Here is a 21,271-nt window from a genome sequence, read left to right on the forward strand (position 1 = left end):
GAAATAGTTTAACCTTACTTGGTACTAGCAGGCTCTTCCCATTGGATAATGCAGGTATATAATACTAGATCAAGAAATCTTTAGCTACCGTGAGAAGCTCTTGCCTCCTTTTATATCCGTCTTCACTATCTACTAGCAAGCTTTTCCCATTGGATAATGCAGGTGTATAGTCAATCAAGAAATTTTAGCTACCGTGAGAAGCTCTTGCCTCCTTTTATATTCCCCTTCATTGTCTTCCTCCTTGATACTACATTCTCGAGTTTATAATTAAAAGAAAAGAAATGATAAGATTGGGTAGGGATGGAGAATTAAAGAAATTGTATGTATATAATGCATTCGTGACTTTAAGAAAAAATTCAAAAGGATTAATTACATTCTTGAGTTTAATTGAAAGAAAATGAAAAGGAAAAAAAATATAACTTTATAAATATACCCTTATTAAATAAATTATTAGAAATAGATCGAATAGTGAAGTAAAACTAATACATAGTTATCCTTTATTTTCTATCCAAGTCATGCGAATTTGGCAAGAAAATTTTAAGACAAAAAATTCTTAAGTTTTCCTATCATTCTATTTCCTTTCTTTTATAAAAAAATAAAACATAAAAAAAAATCAAGAATAAAGATTTATGCTTTGTTCTCGAGACTTTTTTTAAAAGAAGGAAAAAGGAAAAGAGAGATGAATGGAAGAGAAGAGGTAGATTTTTCTTCCTTCCAAATCATCTCAAAAATGGAAGCAAAGAATTTTAAACAAAATTTATTAGGGTGTTGGCAACGCTGAGTGTTCGCGGTAGTGAGTCGTTCGACCACTCACTTGCACACCGCCGCCAACGCGGGACGACCCACGCGTGGGAGCTTTTGCGTGGTGGGAACACCCATTTTCATAACGCGTGGAACGAAATTCGAGGGGAGTAACGTCTCTTTTAGCAACTGAAAATATTTTTTTCTTTTGTTTTTCTTTTCCACCAATGGCTAGTTTTTCAAATATATATATATATATTCTTCAACAATACACCATACACGTATACATATAGAACTTGAAACACACACTTGCACAAAATGGATCCAAGACAATAAAAAAGATCAACGATGGCACTAAGGGGAAGAGGTGAGCGTGGTAATCGGCCTCGAGTTCAACAAACCCAACCCGCTCGCCTGCAACAAATGATGCCGCCACCAAACCGATCACGACCCATTCCCCCACCCAGCCGTAGTGAATCCCAACCCGTTTATCGTCCCATACTAACACCTCCATCTCCACAAGTGTATCACTCAACCGACCCGGGTTTGTATGATGTCGGTAATGTTGTAATATATATTATGTTTTAATGTAAGTGTTTTAAGTCTTTTGTATAAATGTTTTAATATATTTTAAATAAAAATAAAACTGTAGTGAGTGGTGAGTGAGTGATGGATTTGAGGTGGCACAACGTGATTGGTTGGAAGTGAGTGGTGAGTGAGAGGTGAGTGAAGCGGTTGACAATACCCTTAGATTATCATTCCGATTTTTCCTCTTTCTTTTCTCTTCTTCTCTTAAATGAAACTAAAAAACACAACAATTTCTAAAATCCTTCACAATCTTTTCCTTTCTTTCCAACAAAAAACTCAAGAACACATCGTTAACGTTTATTCCTATCATTTCTTTTCTTATCTGTAACACCTGCCGTTTTGACCGGTCAACATAACAGGACTGGTCAATTTGAAATGAGTCAAACTGAAATAAAGTAAACTTTTGTAATGAAAAGGTAGGCAAATGGATAGTTGTTAGGAACGTATTTTCAAAATAGATAATAATATGTCAACGAAATGTTTGAATAAGCCTCGAGTTAAACGCTTTAATTATACGAATCATTTATCGGGAGAAACCGAAACTAACCGCGAAAGTGTTTTGGTGGAACAAAACTCCTCCCACCTCTAATTCTTTCCCTCATTTCTCACACTCTCTTTATCTCTCTAACCCTTTTTTCCTCCCTTTTCTCTCAAAAGCAAGAACCAAACACCCTCACCATCTTATCTCCTATTTTCATCTTCTAATTTTTGGATCTAAAGCTAGTGGTATAACCAAAACTGTTAGTTAATCGTTGTATAATAATAATCATCCTTGTAACTTCAAGAATTTTGGGTTCAATCAAATGTTTATCCACTTTAAAGCTTTAAAAACCGGATTTGGAGCTTCGGGTCAAGTTTTTTTTTTGAAAGGTGAATTTCGCTTGAGAACTTCGTGTCGCGATTCGACAGCGGGAGGTCTAGCATACGTTGTCTTAACCGGGTCCGCGCTAGAGAGCTCCCTCGAAGTAGAAATGCCTATTTCAAATAATACCCGATGGGGGGAAAACCCCCTACTAATCCGCCCGAAGGCACGCCGATCAATAGGGGTAAACCCTACCCCCTCAGACTTGAACCTGGGTATACCCAAGTCAAGCCTTCATAGGAAGACTTCCTATGTACTTCCCAAGTCTTGAACCCAAGACTTGTTGCTTGTAAGGCAAGTGCTCAACCACTTGAGCTAACTAGGAAGTACAGCTTCGGGTCAAGTTAGTAAGTGTTTCTACGCTCAAAATGTTCCTCTTACATTGTAGGTTACTTTCTTGGTATAGATCTAAATGATTGGTGATCGATTTGGGTGAAAAATGTGTGTTTTTTGGTCAAAAACTAGTTTGAAACTAAAGATTGGTAATCGATTCTGTATGTCCCACTTTTCCATTACTTCTTCAATTTATTAGGCTTGCATAATCTCTACTTTCCCTATATATGTCATTGTTGGTTTTGCTACGATTCCACGAAAGATATGAATGAAATGAATTAACATGACTTGATCAAAGATCTCTTTGTTTTGATATTATCACCTTTGGCCTGGTCATTGAGCATATCTTTTTGCTTGCTCAATACATTGAACAACCTTATATAGAAAAAATAATGTTTACCAAAATCTCATTGAATGGTTGATATTGGTAGCTTTATCATCACAAATAAAAAGGTTTCGAAAGCAATCCGTTATGGGTGAACAAAAGGTTTGTCTCACATGTAGATGATTCTACTTAAACAAAATGTAGCAAAGCTATACGTACGAAAAGAATTCTATTAATAAGAGTATTGTTTGAAAAAAAATTGTTACATTTGGGATCAACTCTACAAAACAGGTCCTTCTGGTTCCCTCTCAATTGCAGTCTTACGTGCTTATGAGCTTTAAAAATGTCACGGCTGAAATTCTCTAGCGCCTTGAAAATAGGAATTACACCACCTTGTAAACTACTTGCACCAACATTCTTACTTAACATCATAGCTTTTTTATGATCCATATCCACTTGGCTCTTGCTAAGCCGTTGTATTTCATCTTCTATTTCTAGCAATTGCCTTAACTTCAGAGCGAACTTATTCATCGCTATGGAGACTCGTTCTTGTGAAACACCTTTGAGTTGTCGCTGCCAATCATTGCAAATGATGAAAACTGGAGGAGCTCCTGACCGACCCGGGGAATATGGAACCTCACCACCATCGGTGTTTATTTCGGGTTCATGATCAATGAATTGTAGTAACCACCCGTTTAAGGAATCCACAAATGATTTTTGAGCATTAATCCAACTATTAAAATGTTGCGCCAAAGTTACAAGAGCTCAAGTGTCGTTCCCAAGCTTGAATCTCTTTCCATGCCGGTACTAGCCCTTAAAGTAAGCCTTCTGCTCTCCTTGATGGCTTCAAGCTGCTTTCGATGACATTTTCCATTTGATCGCCACATTCCTATCAGTCTGTAGAGAGCACAATAAAAGATAAAGTTATGACGGGTCTAATGCAGTTATAAGAAAAAGAAAAAAAAAAAGAGGGGTCTAATTTTAGCCAGAAGTTTAGAATTGCAAAATTGGAATAGCTAACAAAGGTTTGTAATTTGGAAGATACTCGAAATCAAATACATACCCGTAGATCAGTTTACAGACTTGTGGCTGCAATTCCATGTCCGAGAATCTTGGATAAGATCCCTGCAATGTGACATTTATATGATTAGTCTGTGATACGTGCATTCTAAACCATAATATGATAGTGTATATAATTAAGACTTGGAAAATAGTGATAGTAAAGCATTGGATGACTAATTATAAAATGCATGGTGACAAATTAATGTGAATGATCATATATCTTACCCTTAAGAACATGAAACCTTGATTGGTAAGGCAGCTTGCCAACTTCAAGCATCAAGGCAACCTGTTCCCCGTAACGAAAAGCAGCCTCGAATTCATCCTTGATTTCCTTAAATACCTCACGAAGATCCCGAGAAGCCGCATGAGCAGATACGTCAATCTTTTGTGTTGTTGAGCACCCCTCATCATCTATCTCTAAACTTATTGAACTACTAGTACCAATTGACTCATCAACATATGCATCCTCAACCCATCCCCTTGTTTCCTTGGGTTGAATCACAGTAGTACGGGTAGCTGGGCCAGATTTTTTCAGATAATAAGCAGCAGCTGTTGAGGCACAATTTTTCTGATGAAAATCAGCAGCAGAAGGAGGAGCATATTCATCATCATCACGTATAATATGTCCCTGAAAATCGGAACATAAAATAGTATATGGTCGCATTGAATATTGAAGTTGAGCATCATCAACCGATCCCCTTGTTTCCTCCGGTTGAATCACAGACGTGGCAAATTTTTCCCGATAAACAGCAGCAGCAGCAGTATACTCACGAATATGATCATGACCATGAATATCGGAACTCAAAATAGAATCAGAGCCAGATGGCGGCATTATTGATTTTGGTACATCATCATCAGAATCAGAATGTGAAGAATTAGGCGGTATATCAAGCTGCTCATCCACAAATCTTGAAAGGGCGTAACCCATATCTTTAAGTGAATGAAAATAAGCTACATGTGAATTCGACAACTTGTACCGATTATCAACTGCATTCTTCATCAGTCTTTTTCGTTCTCTGCACTTTTTTACCAATGCCGAATTATCAACGACTTTTGAAGCCATTTAAAACTTCTTTATGCGATTGAAGAAACGAATCAGAAAAATTGAAATTTTTTGTATCGGTCGATGTTAAATTTTAATTGCGAACAGAGGTTTTTTGTTTTGCTTGGTTTTTTTTAAACATAGGTACGTAGGGGGCAATACATATATATATATATATATAGCCGGTAAAACATATATACCGTTGGCTCCAAGGCTCGATCAAAAGGTTTAATTTCCATATAATAATTCTTACCAAATTTATCTTTGCGCTACCGTTAGCTCCACATTTTGAAAGACTTTCCATATATAAATTTCTTAGTTTTATTACAATAGGTGAGAATGTTTTTTTGAAGTGGACATATTTGTTACTCATTTTGTCAAACAATTTTTTGGGAAAAAAAATTTATAAAACAAGTAAATCCGGCATTAGAAATGCCGGACTCGAACACGTAAGCTCAACCTGGATATAAGATTGCCTCCAAGAACTTTTTCGTACCTCCAAGAACTTTTTCGTACGGCAGGAAAGAGAATATCGTACAAATGAATCCAGAAGTTGGAATGCCGGATTGAATGAATCTGGAAGTTGGAATGTCGGGTTGAATGAATCTAGAAGTTGGAATGCCAGGTTGAGAGGACAAGTACACGTGCCTACCACCAACGAATCTGGAAGTTGGAGTGCCGGATTGATATTGAATCAAATTGTACTACCATTTTGGCAGGCCGGTATTCCCACTACCGGTCTCGCAGGGAATCTTGGTCCTTTTATGACTGCTTTTGGTATATATACATTCAAGCCTTTATTTTGTTGACACACCTCTTCTTCTTCCTAAAAAAATCCCCCACTTCATTTTATACTTTGGTTTCTCAAATGCCAGGTTCATCTTCAGCCCCAAATCTCATACGACTTGGAGCACATGAGAGGGTTCGGGTTCACGGTATTGATGATAACAAGTGTAAAAATAAGGTGTCAACTTTAATCGATCATTTGAAAGGGAAAAAGTCGGAGTATGAGGCTGAGATTTATGAACGTGGCACAGTGGTCCAACGTCCAAATTAGATGACAGGTATAAGGACTATCTGCAGGAGAAGGTCCAATGGTTGCAATTAAGCATTAACCATCTTACTTTTGTCAAGTCGTCAATGATTAGCACAATTCAACATGAGACTAGCTATTGTCATGATATTGGCTCGGTTGGTAGGCGGCCTGACGGTTACGAGACTGATTCGGGAGAGGAATACGCACCACAAGACCCCGAAGTTGCAGCCTCACCTGACTATGAGCCCGGTGAATACATTCACCGTAATGATGGTGACAGTGACGTATCCTCTTCAGATTCCCGATTTGGTTCGCCATATTATTCGGTTCACCGTAACGATTGCAACCTTTAAATGTTACGATTTATGTAGTTGTTTTCGTTTAAATAAAATAAGTTGTTTCATTAGTTTTTAATGTTGTTATAATGTTTGTAATGTTGTTTTATTAGTTTTTATGTAATCGTTTAAATAAAATAATTGTTTTTTATGTAATTATAATGTTTGTACTGTTGTTTTGTTTTAAAGTAAGTAACATAAGGATACCTAATAAGAAAAAAAAAATCTAAATCAAACATAAATTTCATATTAAAAGTTGCCATGTCACATTAAAACACCAATGAATTCATAAAACAACGGATTAAAACAACACACAAAAACAGAACACAATAATGGAAACAGATAAGCAACAACATTATTGTCATTTTTAAAGTTCAGGGCATGTCTTCTTGTTATGGCCCAATCCGCCGCAAACGCCATACCTAGCTTGTTGTTTTGAGGTTGAAGATCTGCTGATAGAACTCTCATCCATCTCGTTCCAGTACCGTTTGGTGCGTCTCCTACCCCTATGAATAAAATCTCCTTGAATAATGTATTATCTATTTTTATGAATAAAATCTAATGATAGTTTATCTTGTGATTTTATTAATATGTGATTTTTTTATTATTACTTGTTCTTCTTGATTTTATATATTTATTAAAAAATTTTAAAGAATTTTGTCCTTAAAATTTATGAAAAGTGTTCATATTTTTTTTATATAAAAGTGTTAAATAATATGTTCAGGCATTTACTTCAATCCGGCAATAGAATTTCCAAATTCACTTTTCCAATCATTTACTTCAAGTAGGACTTCAGATTCACTTTTCCAATCCGGCAAAAGGATTTCCAGATTCGTCGTTGTCAGGTCACATTTGTACTTCCATGTCAATCCGGCATTCCAACTTCCAGATTCATTTGTACAATATTCTCTTTCCTGCCACGTACGAAAAAGTTCTTGAATTCGGCAATCCTATATCCGGGTTGAGCTTACGTGTACGAGTCCGACATTTCTAATGCCGGATTTACTTGTTTTATAAATTTTTTTCCCCAAAAACTTGTTTGACAAAATGAGTAACAAATATGTCCAATTCAAAAAAAAAATCTCACCTATTGTAATAAAACTAAGAGTATCCACAATGGTAGGTTGAGTAAAATGTTTTTTTATACTAATAAGTCATTATAAAGTTTTTTACCATTGGGAAAAATAACTTTTTTCTTCAAAAGGTTGAGAATCCTCAATCTATTTGATGAAAGACTTTTTCTCAAGTGCACTCACACCAACTTATAAATATATTATATTAATATGACTTTATCTAATATTTTCAATTTAATATTATAAACTAGTAGTGTGGAAATAATAAAAAGTCATTGATAGCTTAATGCCATTGGGGATGCCCTAAGAAAGTTGTGAAGAAGATAAGATCTGTATTTATTGTTAGTATTACTTTTTCAGTTCAACCCTGATATGTCGTATTTTATGCCCATTTTCCATAGCTTAAAGTGGTCGATTAGTGAGGTTTACGAATCGTTTTCGTATGTAGTTGGTGCGTTTATGGTATTTGTCAGTGTTTCAGGAGGAAAAAAGGTACCTAAGCGATAATTTGAAGAAAACGAAGTTTCTGGAGCAAAACGAGTGCTTACGGACGTTTTACGGGGCACGTAAGTGAAGATTAGAAGAAAGTCAAAGCTGGTCAATGCAAGTCAACGTAAAACTGCGACGCAGTGTGGTTATGCGTCGCAATGATTATTGTCGAGGTTGAAACTGCTTCGCAGTTGCGTGAAACTGCGACGCAGTTAGACTATATACGACAGAGTGCCAGTCAATGAAAGTCAAGTCAACAGAAAAGTCAAAGTTGAAATTGCGACGCAGTTTAGCGCCGAATCTGCTGAATTTGGTCAGCATATAAATAGCTTGCAAAAACATTCCAAAAGCCTATCTTTGATATTCCAGACGATTTTGAGTCCTCTTTTTAGGGTTTTTCTAATATTTCATCAATTTGGAGGATCTAAGGCTTTATTGGAATTATATCGTTATTCGTTTTCAATCCTTTGTACTCGGTAACAATGAATTCCTTCATTTTGATTTGTTATTTCATATTTAATATGAGTGGCTAATCGCCTTTTCATCCATCTTGATGGAGTGAGACATTATGTAGGGATTGCACAATATTTATTAATTCAAGTGATTTGATTTAACGTTTTGTCGTGATCTTAATCTATTAATTCTTTGTTATTCAATTATTGATTGCGGATAATTTGTATTCATTGCTTAGTGACGACTAGGATTTGGGTATAAGTTATTTTGATTGCTTGGTTAGAAGCAATTGGTTGTATGACGGGTACGGTAGAGGGTAATTAATATTCGATAAGAATTAACAGGTTGATGGTTGGGTACAATCGATAGGCAAAATTGTTATCTGAAATGACCAAAACCATTGTTAAACTAGAGAAGTTATAATAAGGCGTCTCGGGGTACCGGTCTTAATAATGAAACTAGTTTATACAAGAGAGTCGAACAAGTTGTTAACTTGACGGGTACGGGGTTGGCGATTAATTTGAGTCTCGGTCATTTAATCACTAAATTGAATTTGAACTTCATCAAACGTGCAGTCTTAACATTCTGTCGAGCGAAATCAAGATGGGTGACCTTTAAATTATTGTTTTCAGCAACAAACTTCTCTTTCGATTAATCCTCCGGGATTACTAACAAATTTTACTAACTACTTGCAAAGTGGCAATTCGGCCACAAAACCCCCATTTGACTTGAATCACTTAACATTTACAATTACTTATAGAAGTCCTTGTGAACGATCTCGGCTTACCAGTTTTTACTATACTGCATGCGATCAGGTACACTGCTTGTGAGTGTGTAGTAGTCAGTCTTTCGGTAAATCGTGTTTATAAATTTAAAGCTAGATTTCACACATCAAACCCCTACTATGTGAACTTTTCCAAATAAAATATGCATGTTATCATAAACTACATATTAACATTTCACGCATATAAATTGTGTTACCTTTTAGTTTAATTCCCATGTTACCACTAATGCATTGTGCGGGAGTGATCTAGCTATATGAACAAACATTGGATACATGATTATCAAATGAATAGTTTTAAGAAATACAGATGATTCTAATTAACTTTATTTGTAATACTAACATTAGTGGTAAAATTATAAGAGTTAAACTAGCTATATTGGAAAATTAAAGCCTATTTACATTTAACTCGATCATCCAGGCCAATGATCGATCAATCATGACTAACATTGATGGTAAAAAAGAAAAAGAAATTTGGATATGCTGTATTATTGCCAATTCAAAAAGTAGATGTCTTTTACTCTTTTCGGAAAATACGATACTATGCAATGACAAGTGGGACATTGTTTAATCATGAATCTTCAACTGAAAATGAACCTGAGTACCTGACTCTTTTTTTTAGTTAACCCGATCGAGTATCTGACCTTTTTTTATTTATTTACAATATATATATATATATATCTTTTATAATTTTATGTATACATATATGAACGTACCATGAATATACCATTATTGCATTAAGCTTCAATTAAAAAAAGTCTATATATTGTGTGTATTCAAATCAAAAGATCGACTTAATTTTATAAAATTTTTAATTGTATGTATGTAATGTTTGTCACGTTATCAAAAATTTAATCGAACACATACATATAAAATTATTGTTGAAAACGAGTTTTATAGATAGATTAATTCGATCAATTCAGATGAAATGTTTTCTAGTAATAATTACCCGAGGCTTTATTGAATTTCAATTCACACACTTCCATTACTTTTCTATCCAGGCTATACTAGCTACTTGTGATCATTTATAGTTGTGTTCTCTCATATATATATATATATATGGAGTTCATCATAACTAATTTATCTATCATATATATATACATCTACTACCTTTTCTCAAGTTCTACTCCTTGATATATCCAGCTCATATCTCTCTGTCTCATCACATATATATATATATATATATATACTCATAGCAATATTGTTCACACACAAACTCACAAACAATTTTTTATATATCTATAAACACTTTTGTTTTGTTCACATAATAATAAACTTAACCTAAAGGAATATATAAGCAAGCAAGCAAGCTAGGGTGGTCAAATTAAGGAGAAATTAATTAGATGTATAGAGCTCATCATCATATGATGATGATAAATCTAGTTGTAATGTGTTTGGTTTTGGGTTCCTTATTTACCAAGACCAACACAACTTCAATAACCCAAGGACAAGAAAAGGATCGAATTACGGCATTGCCAGGGCAGCCGAACGTGACGTTTTCCCAATATTCGGGTTATGTAACAGTCCACAAGAGACATGGTCGAGCCCTTTTCTACTGGTTGATTGAAGCCGCATCTCAAAATCCACAACTCAAGCCTCTTGTTCTTTGGCTCAATGGAGGTAATTAAAATTATACTCGTAATGTATATACAAATTTCAAATTCTTCTTGATCGACCACCTTCAAAATTATACTTTTCAAATAAGATTCGAATTGAAGGGTCCAAAATATTAACCACCACTAACGAACTAATTAACTGGCCTGGTGAGTTAAATTATAAGTAAGTACTAATTTATGACCCTTAACTGATATTAAGATTAATTATTCGTGCCTGCTATCTTATCCTAGCTAGCTAGCTAGGCGCGCACGTTGCTAGTCTTTAAACGTTTGCTATACAAATCTGTACCACGCGACAAAATAAGCTGAGGATTTTAATTTGTTATTAATAGCATTTTGTTCATTCGAAATATCTACACATAATTATTACCTACGTACTTTTCCTGTTTAAATTGAATGACGTACGTTTTCGTTATCCAGAACCAAAAATTGTGATTTTGTTTTGTTAAGTTAGTTGATTAAAATAAATGAAATCTTTTAAAGGTTTATATATAAGTAACCAAGTATTTATTTTGATCCACAACTTAAGTACGTCTTAATTACCTTTCTAATATAACTTTATCTAATGATGATACAATAATTTACGAAAGATTAACCAAAAGAATTTTACAATTAATAACTTGCACATGACTAATTAACCAAAACATTTTTGTCTCTCTTCCCCCTCCCCTCTTTTCTCAATTTTTGATGTATATATCGGTGATACTTTTGTGTAGATATTTTTCTTTTACTTTCTTATTATATAAATGTTTCTTATATATATATATAATATAAAATGGTATATGTATAACCGATGATAATTTCATATATATGAAAAGTAAATATAAGATTGTTTCACATTCATATTTGATAAGAAACTTTTCACATCTTAACTTTTTAATTAATCAAAAACAAAAACTGACCATTTATTAACTTTCTTCATAATATGATAAAAAGTTAGAATGTAAAAATTTTTTTACCCAAATTAGATGTGAAACAATTTGATATATTTTACTTAGTTACACTCTTAATTAACCTTAATACTGTAAGTAATAAAAAAGCATTTTATATGTATATTTTTATTTTCGATGGGACGAGATGCATGATTTGATAATGATTATAGTATGTTTTTTATTAGGTTGTTGATGATTAACCCTAATCCCAACCACATATATTGTCTCATGTATCTACCCTACTATCATGTTTATTCTATGCATGTTTTTCACAATTTCTTCCTAGATAATGATATATATATCTAAAAATATGCTTAAACATATATTTAATATATTTAACAAATGATATATATATAACACTCATTCTTTTTCCTAATTTATATCTATAATCATGTCACATGTCAACTGTAAATTTTTACACACATCTTTAGGCTATTATTAATATTAGTCTTTGCATACAATCTATTAACCACATAACTATACACACGTACGTGTATGTACATATGCATATATACTAATAAAGTGACAACTATATATATATATATATATATGCTTACCTTTCAAAATAAAATATACTCCGTATATACATGCATGCACCGCCAATAAAAATTCACTATGTGTTCTTGCACTTAATTCTTCTGACCACAATAAGTGTGAGAGTGTGTTCTTTTTCAATTGTGGGTTGGCATATATCTTGTCAAATTTAATATTTGTGAGTTGGAACTCAAACACGTTAGTCTATCTATTTTGTGTTTTTAATTTTTCATTGAGGCTAGATAGCTTCTGTATTGGCCAAGAATTTGGCATGTCAATTTGTCATAACATTAAAGTCTAGAGATAGAGTATCGCAGTCTGTTTTCTGAGAACAAGCTACTTATATCATTCAAAATACGAGTATATAAAAAAAAGATTGTAACAAAAAGTTTATTACAAAGATTCGTTTTGTAATAACTGCTAAAAGTTTTAAGTTTATTACGTGTAAAACATAAAAAATAATTCATCTAAAACAAATTATTTAAAACATGTAAAATTACATACAATTTAATATGTTCACTAAATGATACATTTGAGTAAATTAAGTCATCACTTACATATGAATAATAAGCAAAACTGGTGAATTTTTTTTAAAAATCGTTATTGAATTTTTATATTTTCATATGTGAATTGAAGTAGTGACATAAAAATTAAACACATGTGATATGATACAATAATCTAAATTTTTTTACCGCTTTTAAGGAACGACACCGAAGATTGAACCTTACAATCTATATGAACCCATGCAACCATGGCAAGATCAATCAATCTTGTGATCGAGAACAAAAAATGATTGACATGATTTTGTTTCACTTTACATTAATTTGCTTATTTATAGGGTTAAAAATTATGAACGAGCCTATGAAATACTATAGGATTGAAAGTATAATAATAGTTGAATAAAAAAAATAACTATGATTGAAATTAATGAGTGTTTAGAAGACCAATTGTTGTATGCGTTATAAAGTGTTTGAGCTACAAGTAGTAGTTCAATTCTCATGAAGAAAAAGTAAAATGAATATTCTACAATTTTAAAACTTTTAAAATGTAATGGGTTAAATATACCAAAGGAGTACTCGTGCAGTCGTGCGATAGGCCGAATGGAGGTGGTAGACATGTGACGGTGACGAGTAATATATGTTATTGATGTAAAATGGGTAATATAGTTATTTTGGAAGTTGAATGGATATTATAAATAAATTTCATTAAGGGTATTAGGTATTTCAAGTGAAATTTTTTTCAATAATGAATAAAAATGATGGCCACTTTGGATTTATTAACTTCTTAGTTTAAAAAAATAACACAAATTCAAATGAGTATAAATATAGATATTTTTTTAAAAGAATACTTTTATATAAAGTTCTAGCATAATGAGTATTCATGAATTATTACATAGGATAAAATCCTATTTATTTAGGGGTTAGCTAATATGTTGTTAACAACATTTAGTTGACTGCTGTTGCTCTCACATTCAAGGCCGGGATGATTATTTATGTAATAGAATGAATGAATTGTTGCACAGTACTTCTTTAATTTAGATTTAAAATTTATATAAAAAAAAAAAAAAGTACAAGTAGTTATGAACATATTGAATTCATGTATATGATAATATGAATACAGGTCCAGGTTGCTCATCAATAGCATATGGAGCCTCAGAAGAAATTGGACCATTTAGAATTCACAAGAATGCCCAGTCCCTCTATCTCAATAAATATTCATGGAACATAGGTAAAATATAAGCCACTACTATACTGTAAGCTCAATTATTCATATGAATCAATAAAACAACTTGGATTTCACATTTAACATTATTAATTCTAGTTTATATGATGGTGATAATAATAATACAGAGGCAAATATTCTCTTTCTCGAATCTCCAGCTGGTGTCGGTTTTTCGTATACAAACACAAGCTCTAACCGTAGAGACTCGGGTGACAAAAGAACTGGTAAGTTGCGATCACTAAAAAAGTGTTATTTTCATGCTATTTTTTAGGGTAAATGGGTGGGAACCTCCGGATCCCATGTCCATCTTGATATCCAGAGTGCACACCGCATAGTACTTATGTCCTGAAGCACCATCCTCACACATGGAAACACGATATAATTTACACTTGTCTTTGACAAGTTTTGAAGCTGACCTTGCGGTCTTCATTTTGTGGGGCCATGTGGTTACATGGTAATGGTACCAGTTGATCTATGATCAATTTGTTCATGCTACTATTTATGTTACTTGAAGCCTAGAACGACAAGCACAGTATGCAATAATATAAATAGTTAGTTACACAAAAGTACTAATATACTAGCTATTCTAACAATTTTATCTTAGTCTAGAGCTCATAATGTGTACACTTTATATATATAACTGGTATGTGTAATGACGAGTTTATAATTGCATTTTGCAATGCAGCCAGGGATGCACTTAAATTCCTCAGAGAATGGATGTCAAGATTTCCACAATACAAATACAGAGAGTTTTATATAGCCGGAGAAAGTTATGCAGGTCAAAAATTTTCACATTTTCCTTGTATACTCACCATCCAAACTAACCATTATACGGAGTACATTTTTGAAAAAAAGAAATAGTCAAACCAATATAAAATCTTAAGGATAAAGTACAAGTCATGCTTAAAAACATCATCAGCATGGATTTGACCAGAAATAAAACACTTTTTCCTTGAGCCTACATCAATATGGCCCGTTTGACTTCAAGATAACAGGCTTGATATCTAATTCCGTTTGACAGGACAGCATGACTGGTCGTGTTAACATTCAGCAACCATTTTCTTAACTCTGTTATAAATCTTCTCTAGGTCATTATGTTCCTCAACTAGCGAACAAAATCCACAATTACAACAAGAGGCATCATGATCCAATCATCAACCTAAAAGGGTTCATTGTAAGTTACTTTCTTGACAGCAAAACTAACATTCCAAACGATGCCTAAAACAGCATTGTCTATACGGTACAGGCACACTAGCTCGTTACGTAATTGACTAACAAACGATTGTATACAAACTACTCTTGATGCAGGTAGGGAATGCAGTAACAGATAACAAGTATGATAACATTGGGACAGTGGACTATTGGTGGAGTCATTCTATCATATCAGATACAACCTACAAATCAATCATGAGTGCTTGTAAATTCACATCATCAAAATTCACAGAAAAATGCGATAATGCAATCAACTACGCATGGAATAATGAGTTTGGGGAGATTGATCAGTACAGTATATATACACCTTCTTGTAACAAGTCATCAGCCAACGTTGCACCAAAAAGGCTTAAGAACACACTTGTACGCAGACATATTTCGGGTTATGATCCTTGCATTGAAAGAAACTCAGAAAAGTATTATAACCGGCGTGATGTACAAGAAGCAATGCACGCAAATATCACTGGGATTTCCTATAAGTGGACTGCTTGCAGGTTAATTCTTGATACAAAACGATGAAATATGCAATGCATTATGCAAGATGTTGACAAGATTTTCTTCATGATTGTTTTTGCAGTGACGAACTTCTCGAAAACTGGAAGGATTCTCAGTTTTCAATGTTACCAACGTACAGGAAACTAATCAAGAATGGTTATCGAATTTGGGTGTTTAGGTAAGTTTCTTCATTGTATATGATTGTAGCTAGAGGCCTCCATTTCGACTCATTTGCTTATGAATGGAATGATTCGAGTAACATAATATCTTTAATGGTTCAAACATGTTTAGAAATTACATAATTGTAACTAAAAGCTATCAGTTTCAACCCATTTGCTTATGAATGGGACGATTCGATTAACATTTTGTCTTTAACAGGTCGTGAAACAAGTTACAAGATTAACTAAAAGGGAAACAGCTCATATAGACCAAACCTCCTCTTACATCCATTGATTTAAAAAAATTAAAGAAAAACTTTTCAATAAAAAGTGGTTTCGGGTCAAAATTTAAATGTTACAGAACCCTCCTGACCCGCTCATCTTGACAACTCCATTGTAGCATATGCATTATAGGGAAGTAAAATCTAAAGGGATTGTATGTTATAACACAGTGGTGACACAGATTCGGTTGTACCAGTTACCGCCACTCGGACTTCATTGAGCCATCTCAATCTCACGGTCAAGACTCCATGGTACCCGTGGTACTTAAAGGGCCAGGTACTAAATTCAGCCAGTCAGAGGTTGATCAAAAAGTTTCGTTCTTTCTTAATTGAAAAAGGCAGTCATAAGTGGTAATATATGTGTACTGACAAACAGGTAGGAGGATGGACTGAAGTGTATGAGGGACTAACCTTTGCCACGGTCCGAGGAGCCGGGCATGAAGTCCCTTTGTTCCAGCCTCAAAGAGCATTTCTTCTATTCCAACAATTCTTGGCTGGCAAAAACTTACCAAAAAACAAGTAGAAGTAAAGATTTTGAAGCAATATGATCAACCCACAGAAAAGTCTATGGGTTATCTAGTAAGTATAGATATGATTGATTCAAATTTAAGTTTACATGGAAATTAACGTTGACTTGATAAGTAGTTCAATGACTTTCTGGTTGTTATCATACATGCATTGTGGGAAAATAATTTTACGAGTCATATATAAACTAAGAACTGTGATGTAAGATAAGGCATCATTTGAACACTTATTTTGTGAAATCATAATTCGATACAAGGTGAATATTTATATGCAGCTTTAATACAACAAGAATCAAGAATAGCAACGCCAAGAATGAATACGTACTGGCCTATGCAATATAAGACACATGATTGACTATAAAGTATGATTATCACTTCATGATTGAGCAAAACAAAGATTAAAATTATGAGGATATATAATAGTTGAACAAGTTAAAAAAGCATTAGAAATGTCAAATGATCCAATAGAATTGTGGTTTATAGTTTAAGGGAAACATAAAAATTTTTGTAAGGAAAAAGGGATGATAAGGAGGACCGAGAAATTATCATCATTGTTCATCATCGAAAACTAGAGATTGCTTAGTTACACGTTACAACACCACCATACCAGTAATCGAATTAAATAAGAAAATGTGAAGTTAAACAAATAAGTATGGAAAAATAGCCAAAGAGCTTGCACCTATATAGAGTATAGCAACAGGACACGGGAACAGAACAGCAGATCAAAATAGAGATGTAGTTGGCCATATTCAAATGTATCAGAATTGCTTCAGGTCTCAAGAAACTGTTGATCGAGTTCCTAATACACAGCTGCAAAAGGAAAAAGATCATGATAATATATGCTTAGAAACATTCTTTATCACGTATGAATAAAATGTTACGGGTCTGATCCTGTTGGCCCATTCAATGTGGGTTGAAACTATGAATTCTAGGAAAGCAAGAAAAACATTTTTTGATACATATGGAGCAAAACTTTGACAAATTGCAACACAACCTTCTAACTTTGTTTCTTTCTTCTAATACCACTTTTAACAATTAATACTACTTTGATATTCTCTATTACTCACCTCAACTGGTTTTCAAACTTAACTATTTGTCACCAACTGCTGACCTTGGTGACTAAACAAAGACTGAAATGACCAAATTAACCTTTTCTTTTGCTTGTTGGAAGAAAAGTTATCTTCTTTTGCATATTTACACAGACATTATAATTTGATAGGAATAAAGAATGATGCATACATTGATATTCATGTACCTGAAAGCTAAGAAAATGACATGTATCTTCCATGATTGAGATTTAAACCAGAATTACCTTTTTACCCTTTGGAAAGATAAGATGACAAAGGTTGTCAAAACACACTTTCACCAAAATTACAATACCAACCCTTAAGTTTTTTCTTTTGCTTTCTTATCCCAAGTTCAGCTGGTTAAAAAAAAATAAAATTTAGAGTTCTCTGTCAGGGAAGTGCATCAGCCATGATGGGTAAAACAAATATATATGAAAATATGAAGATCGGAAATAACAAAAAAGAAAAGAAAAGAGAGGTGCTTGGTGGACATGACTATTTGGTGGAAAAAAGAAGAGATTCTTTTGTTTAACTTTTCTTTGCCACCTTCCCCAACTACCACTACTAATTAACTATGCCATTATTATCATTATCTTTAAAAAGTTAAAACATACAATGATATCCAAACCAGAAAGTTAAGAAATTGGCCTGGATTTTGTACGATAAAATTACCATCTTATCCTTGGAGGACTTTGAATGAATAAAATAGTGTATTAATCTATAGTCTACACTCTATACTAGTACTAGCATACTTTATAGTGGGCACATTCAGAAGACTTTCATGACTCTATTTGAAGGAATCTTTCAAAGAATGAAGAGGGCAAAATAGTAATTATCTATACGTAGATATATAGATAACCATCACAATCGCATTAAAATAAAACCAGCAAGGGAAGCCAGGCCTAAAAACAAAGGTACTACCAACAACTGCAACAGATCAGAGGAAACACAGCACTCATCATCCCTATCACTCTCTCTAAAATTAAAAAAAATATAATATAAAAAAATATATATTATATTAAAATGATTCTTTTTCTGCTTCTTTCTGTCTTCCCATTATATACAGACAATACCCACAAACAAGAAAGAAAGAAAAATGGAAACTTTAACATATCCATCATCAAAAGACAAATAAATAAGAGTCTACATACGCCACCCATATATCTTCTCCATGTCTCTTCAGTGGCCCATTTGGACCAAAATTTATGTTGAAAAGATATTATTATATGAAAGAAAGAAATCATGAGAAGAAAGATGTCTAATGTCTTCAAACTCCAACCCAACCAAACCCACCTCACACACAAACAGTCTTTACACACATCACACATAAACAAATTTGACATAACAGACTTTCTAATTATATTTATTCCAGAAATACCCTTCTGCAACCCCCCAAAATCTCCATCTTCATCACTTCATTGTCTACCAAACCAACCAAATTTCATGGGCTTTTTGGGTCTTTCTCTTTGGTCAGAGTTTCATCACCATCAACAGAGAAAGAAAAAAAAAAAGCAAGAAACTTCTCACCCATTCCACCCCATCTTTATTTCTTTCTTTAACTCTTTCTTCCCCACACACATATACATTTACATACACACATCCTAAATCTCTATCTTTCTCTCTCTCTTTCTCCATCACATCCTTTTTCAACTCATTTTTCTCTCTTTTTTTTTTTACATTTTTTGATCATTTTGATATCTTTTCCAAAGTGGGTATTGAAGAAAGTTAAGATCTGATGAGTAAAAAGATGAAAGGTGTTGCCTTTAATCCATCATCTTCTCATGTTTCTTATGAAGATGTTAGGTCAAGATTTAAGTATCAGACACTTATCCAAGATTTCTTTGAGTTACAAAAGGTATCATCTTTTTTCTCTATTTTCTTTTTGTGATATATTGTTATATGCTTCAGGATTCTTTATTTGTGTTTTCATATGGTTTTGATCGTATGATTTGATATCTAATATTTGATATTATTATGTGTGATCTTTTTGGTATACCTTATTAGATTAGATCTGTTGTTTTCAGTCAAGATTCTTGGAAAAAAAGTTCACTTCTTTTTCAATAGTTGAGTTTTATCTATGTGTTACCTTTTGTGTTTTGTATTATTTCGTTTGGTCGTTTCAGTGTGTTGCAATTTTTTGGGGTTATGGTTAGGGTTTGAACTGAAATTGTTTGATTAGACTATAATTCATGAGTGATTGGCATAATTTTCTTGTAATTTGTGGCTTTTCTAAGCTAGAGAAGGGTATTTATGTCATAAATCTTTTGTGATCTTACAAAGATCATTGGTTGGGTTTCTCTGTTATATACCAGAATTATAAATGATAGCAGTTTCGAATTACCAGTATAGTATTTTTGATAAATTGATGGACTTGATATAGGAAACAGATGTTGCAAGAAACAACTTGGTGGTCATGAAGCAAAGGAAACAGACTTTAGAAGCCGAAGTTAGGTATGATCAATTTCGCACATACTCCATTGAAAGAATTGCTTCATTTTCGCATATTGTCCATTGAAAGAATAGCTTTTAGTCAAGATTTTTTTAATTTGAATTCACATCAAGTTTGCAACTGTTAAAAAACTGAATTCTTATTCATGGTTCACCCAGGTTCTTGAGGAGAAGACGCAAATTTCTACTGAAAACAAGATCATCAACTCCACAACAATGGCAATCACAGAATATGGAAACAACCCAATACAGGAAAAACAAGAAAGAGAAGTTTAACCCAAAAAAGGATGCAACTTTGCCCAATTTGCCCCCAATTCACAACCTCAAACAAAAGGGAAGAGTGTATATTGAGAAGAAAAACATGGTTCCAAGTAGACCACCCATTGTTTTTGACTTGGATCAAAGTGTTAATATGCATGGTGTCAATCTAAACCAAAGGGTAATAGGAAACATGTCTCCTGGTGCGGAATTTAGTCAGAAAGAAAGCGGTATTAGTGGTAAAGAAGCCGCAGTTCAAGCAAGAGCTCCTATATTTGACTTGAACCAGATATCAGTAAGTTAATGAACTTCATTGAACCATGACAGGTTTTGTTACAATGGTCTAAAAATTTATCAAACTGTAAACGTTACATTCAAATATAGTATGCATTAAAAATTAATGAAAAAGATGATCAACTCTGAATGCTAAACTGTACACATATTGGTTACTTGTTCTATGCTAAACTGTACACATATTGGTTACTTGTTCTAACGGGTTTATTGATTGTCAGATGGAAGAAGAAGAAGAAGCACAAGAGAGCTTTGAGGATCAAAGAAAAGAACAAACCGACTTAAAGCTGTCGATTTGCCGAAATGTTGGTGATGGTTCGACAAATCGTTCAGGAAAAAGGAAGATCTCATGGCAAGATCCTGTGGCTTTAAGGGTATGAACTGATAATAAACTAGGTGGATTAGGTAAAATCAACATAGTGCAAGACCAAGACTTTAACTTTTACTTGGTCAGCAGTTATGGTTATATTGATCTTTTGACGGTAATTTAATGGCTAAAAACAAGCGTATGTAAAGAAAGCTTTATTGATTGTTTTGTTCTTTTCTGTTTTGGCTGGAGATGCAAACAATATGAATGATTGAAGGAATCAAAATTATGTATATGTTGGATTAA

General features: G+C 33.4%; 2 protein-coding genes and 1 long non-coding RNA gene across 6 annotated transcripts; 2 read left to right on the top strand and 1 right to left on the bottom strand.

The window, feature by feature from the left end:
- Positions 1-10,322: 10,322 nt before the first annotated feature.
- Positions 10,323-16,740, top strand: LOC122595688 (serine carboxypeptidase 24). 2 transcript variants are annotated; one of them, XM_043768112.1, is made up of 9 exons: positions 10,323-10,740; positions 13,823-13,930; positions 14,053-14,148; positions 14,610-14,702; positions 15,013-15,098; positions 15,233-15,630; positions 15,714-15,809; positions 16,253-16,347; positions 16,447-16,552. In XM_043768112.1, exons 1-9 carry the CDS (start codon positions 10,464-10,466, stop codon positions 16,461-16,463), a joined length of 1,266 nt encoding a protein of 421 aa, XP_043624047.1. In that variant the 5' UTR covers positions 10,323-10,463; the 3' UTR covers positions 16,464-16,552. The 2 variants fall into 2 exon arrangements, with proteins under 2 accessions (XP_043624047.1, XP_043624046.1); XM_043768111.1 differs by having other exon boundaries at positions 10,328-10,740; positions 16,242-16,347; positions 16,447-16,740.
- On the bottom strand, positions 14,658-17,819 carry LOC122595689. Of its 3 annotated transcripts, none has more exons than XR_006323247.1 (4): positions 17,662-17,819; positions 17,274-17,404; positions 16,482-16,564; positions 14,658-15,083 (listed from the first exon to the last, which is right to left on the bottom strand). It is a non-coding gene; the product is annotated as an uncharacterized LOC122595689 (long non-coding RNA). The 3 variants fall into 3 exon arrangements; XR_006323246.1 differs by having other exon boundaries at positions 16,482-16,574; XR_006323248.1 differs by lacking the exon at positions 17,662-17,819 and adding an exon at positions 17,589-17,649 and having other exon boundaries at positions 16,482-16,574.
- A 964-nt stretch (positions 17,820-18,783) lies between these two features.
- Positions 18,784-21,271, top strand: LOC122595654. The gene is made up of 4 exons (XM_043768067.1): positions 18,784-19,516; positions 20,042-20,112; positions 20,269-20,662; positions 20,880-21,271. Exons 1-4 carry the CDS (start codon positions 19,397-19,399, stop codon positions 21,036-21,038), a joined length of 744 nt encoding a protein of 247 aa, XP_043624002.1. The 5' UTR covers positions 18,784-19,396; the 3' UTR covers positions 21,039-21,271.

The sequence above is a fragment of the Erigeron canadensis genome, chromosome 4 (genome assembly GCF_010389155.1).
Source record: "Erigeron canadensis isolate Cc75 chromosome 4, C_canadensis_v1, whole genome shotgun sequence".
Taxonomy (NCBI): Eukaryota; Viridiplantae; Streptophyta; class Magnoliopsida; order Asterales; family Asteraceae; genus Erigeron; species Erigeron canadensis.

Bases quoted from the DNA above. Each gene is read 5' to 3' on its own strand.
- LOC122595688 (XM_043768111.1), top strand. From the start codon at position 10,464: ATGTATAGAGCTCATCATCATATGATGATGATAAATCTAGTTGTAATG. The intron at 14,149-14,609 runs GTAAGTTGCGAT...TTTGCAATGCAG, and splicing joins CTCGGGTGACAAAAGAACTG to CCAGGGATGCACTTAAATTC. The intron at 14,703-15,012 runs GTCAAAAATTTT...AATCTTCTCTAG, and splicing joins AGCCGGAGAAAGTTATGCAG to GTCATTATGTTCCTCAACTA.
- LOC122595654 (XM_043768067.1), top strand. From the start codon at position 19,397: ATGAGTAAAAAGATGAAAGGTGTTGCCTTTAATCCATCATCTTCTCAT. The intron at 19,517-20,041 runs GTATCATCTTTT...GACTTGATATAG, and splicing joins ATTTCTTTGAGTTACAAAAG to GAAACAGATGTTGCAAGAAA. The intron at 20,663-20,879 runs GTAAGTTAATGA...ATTGATTGTCAG, and splicing joins TTGACTTGAACCAGATATCA to ATGGAAGAAGAAGAAGAAGC.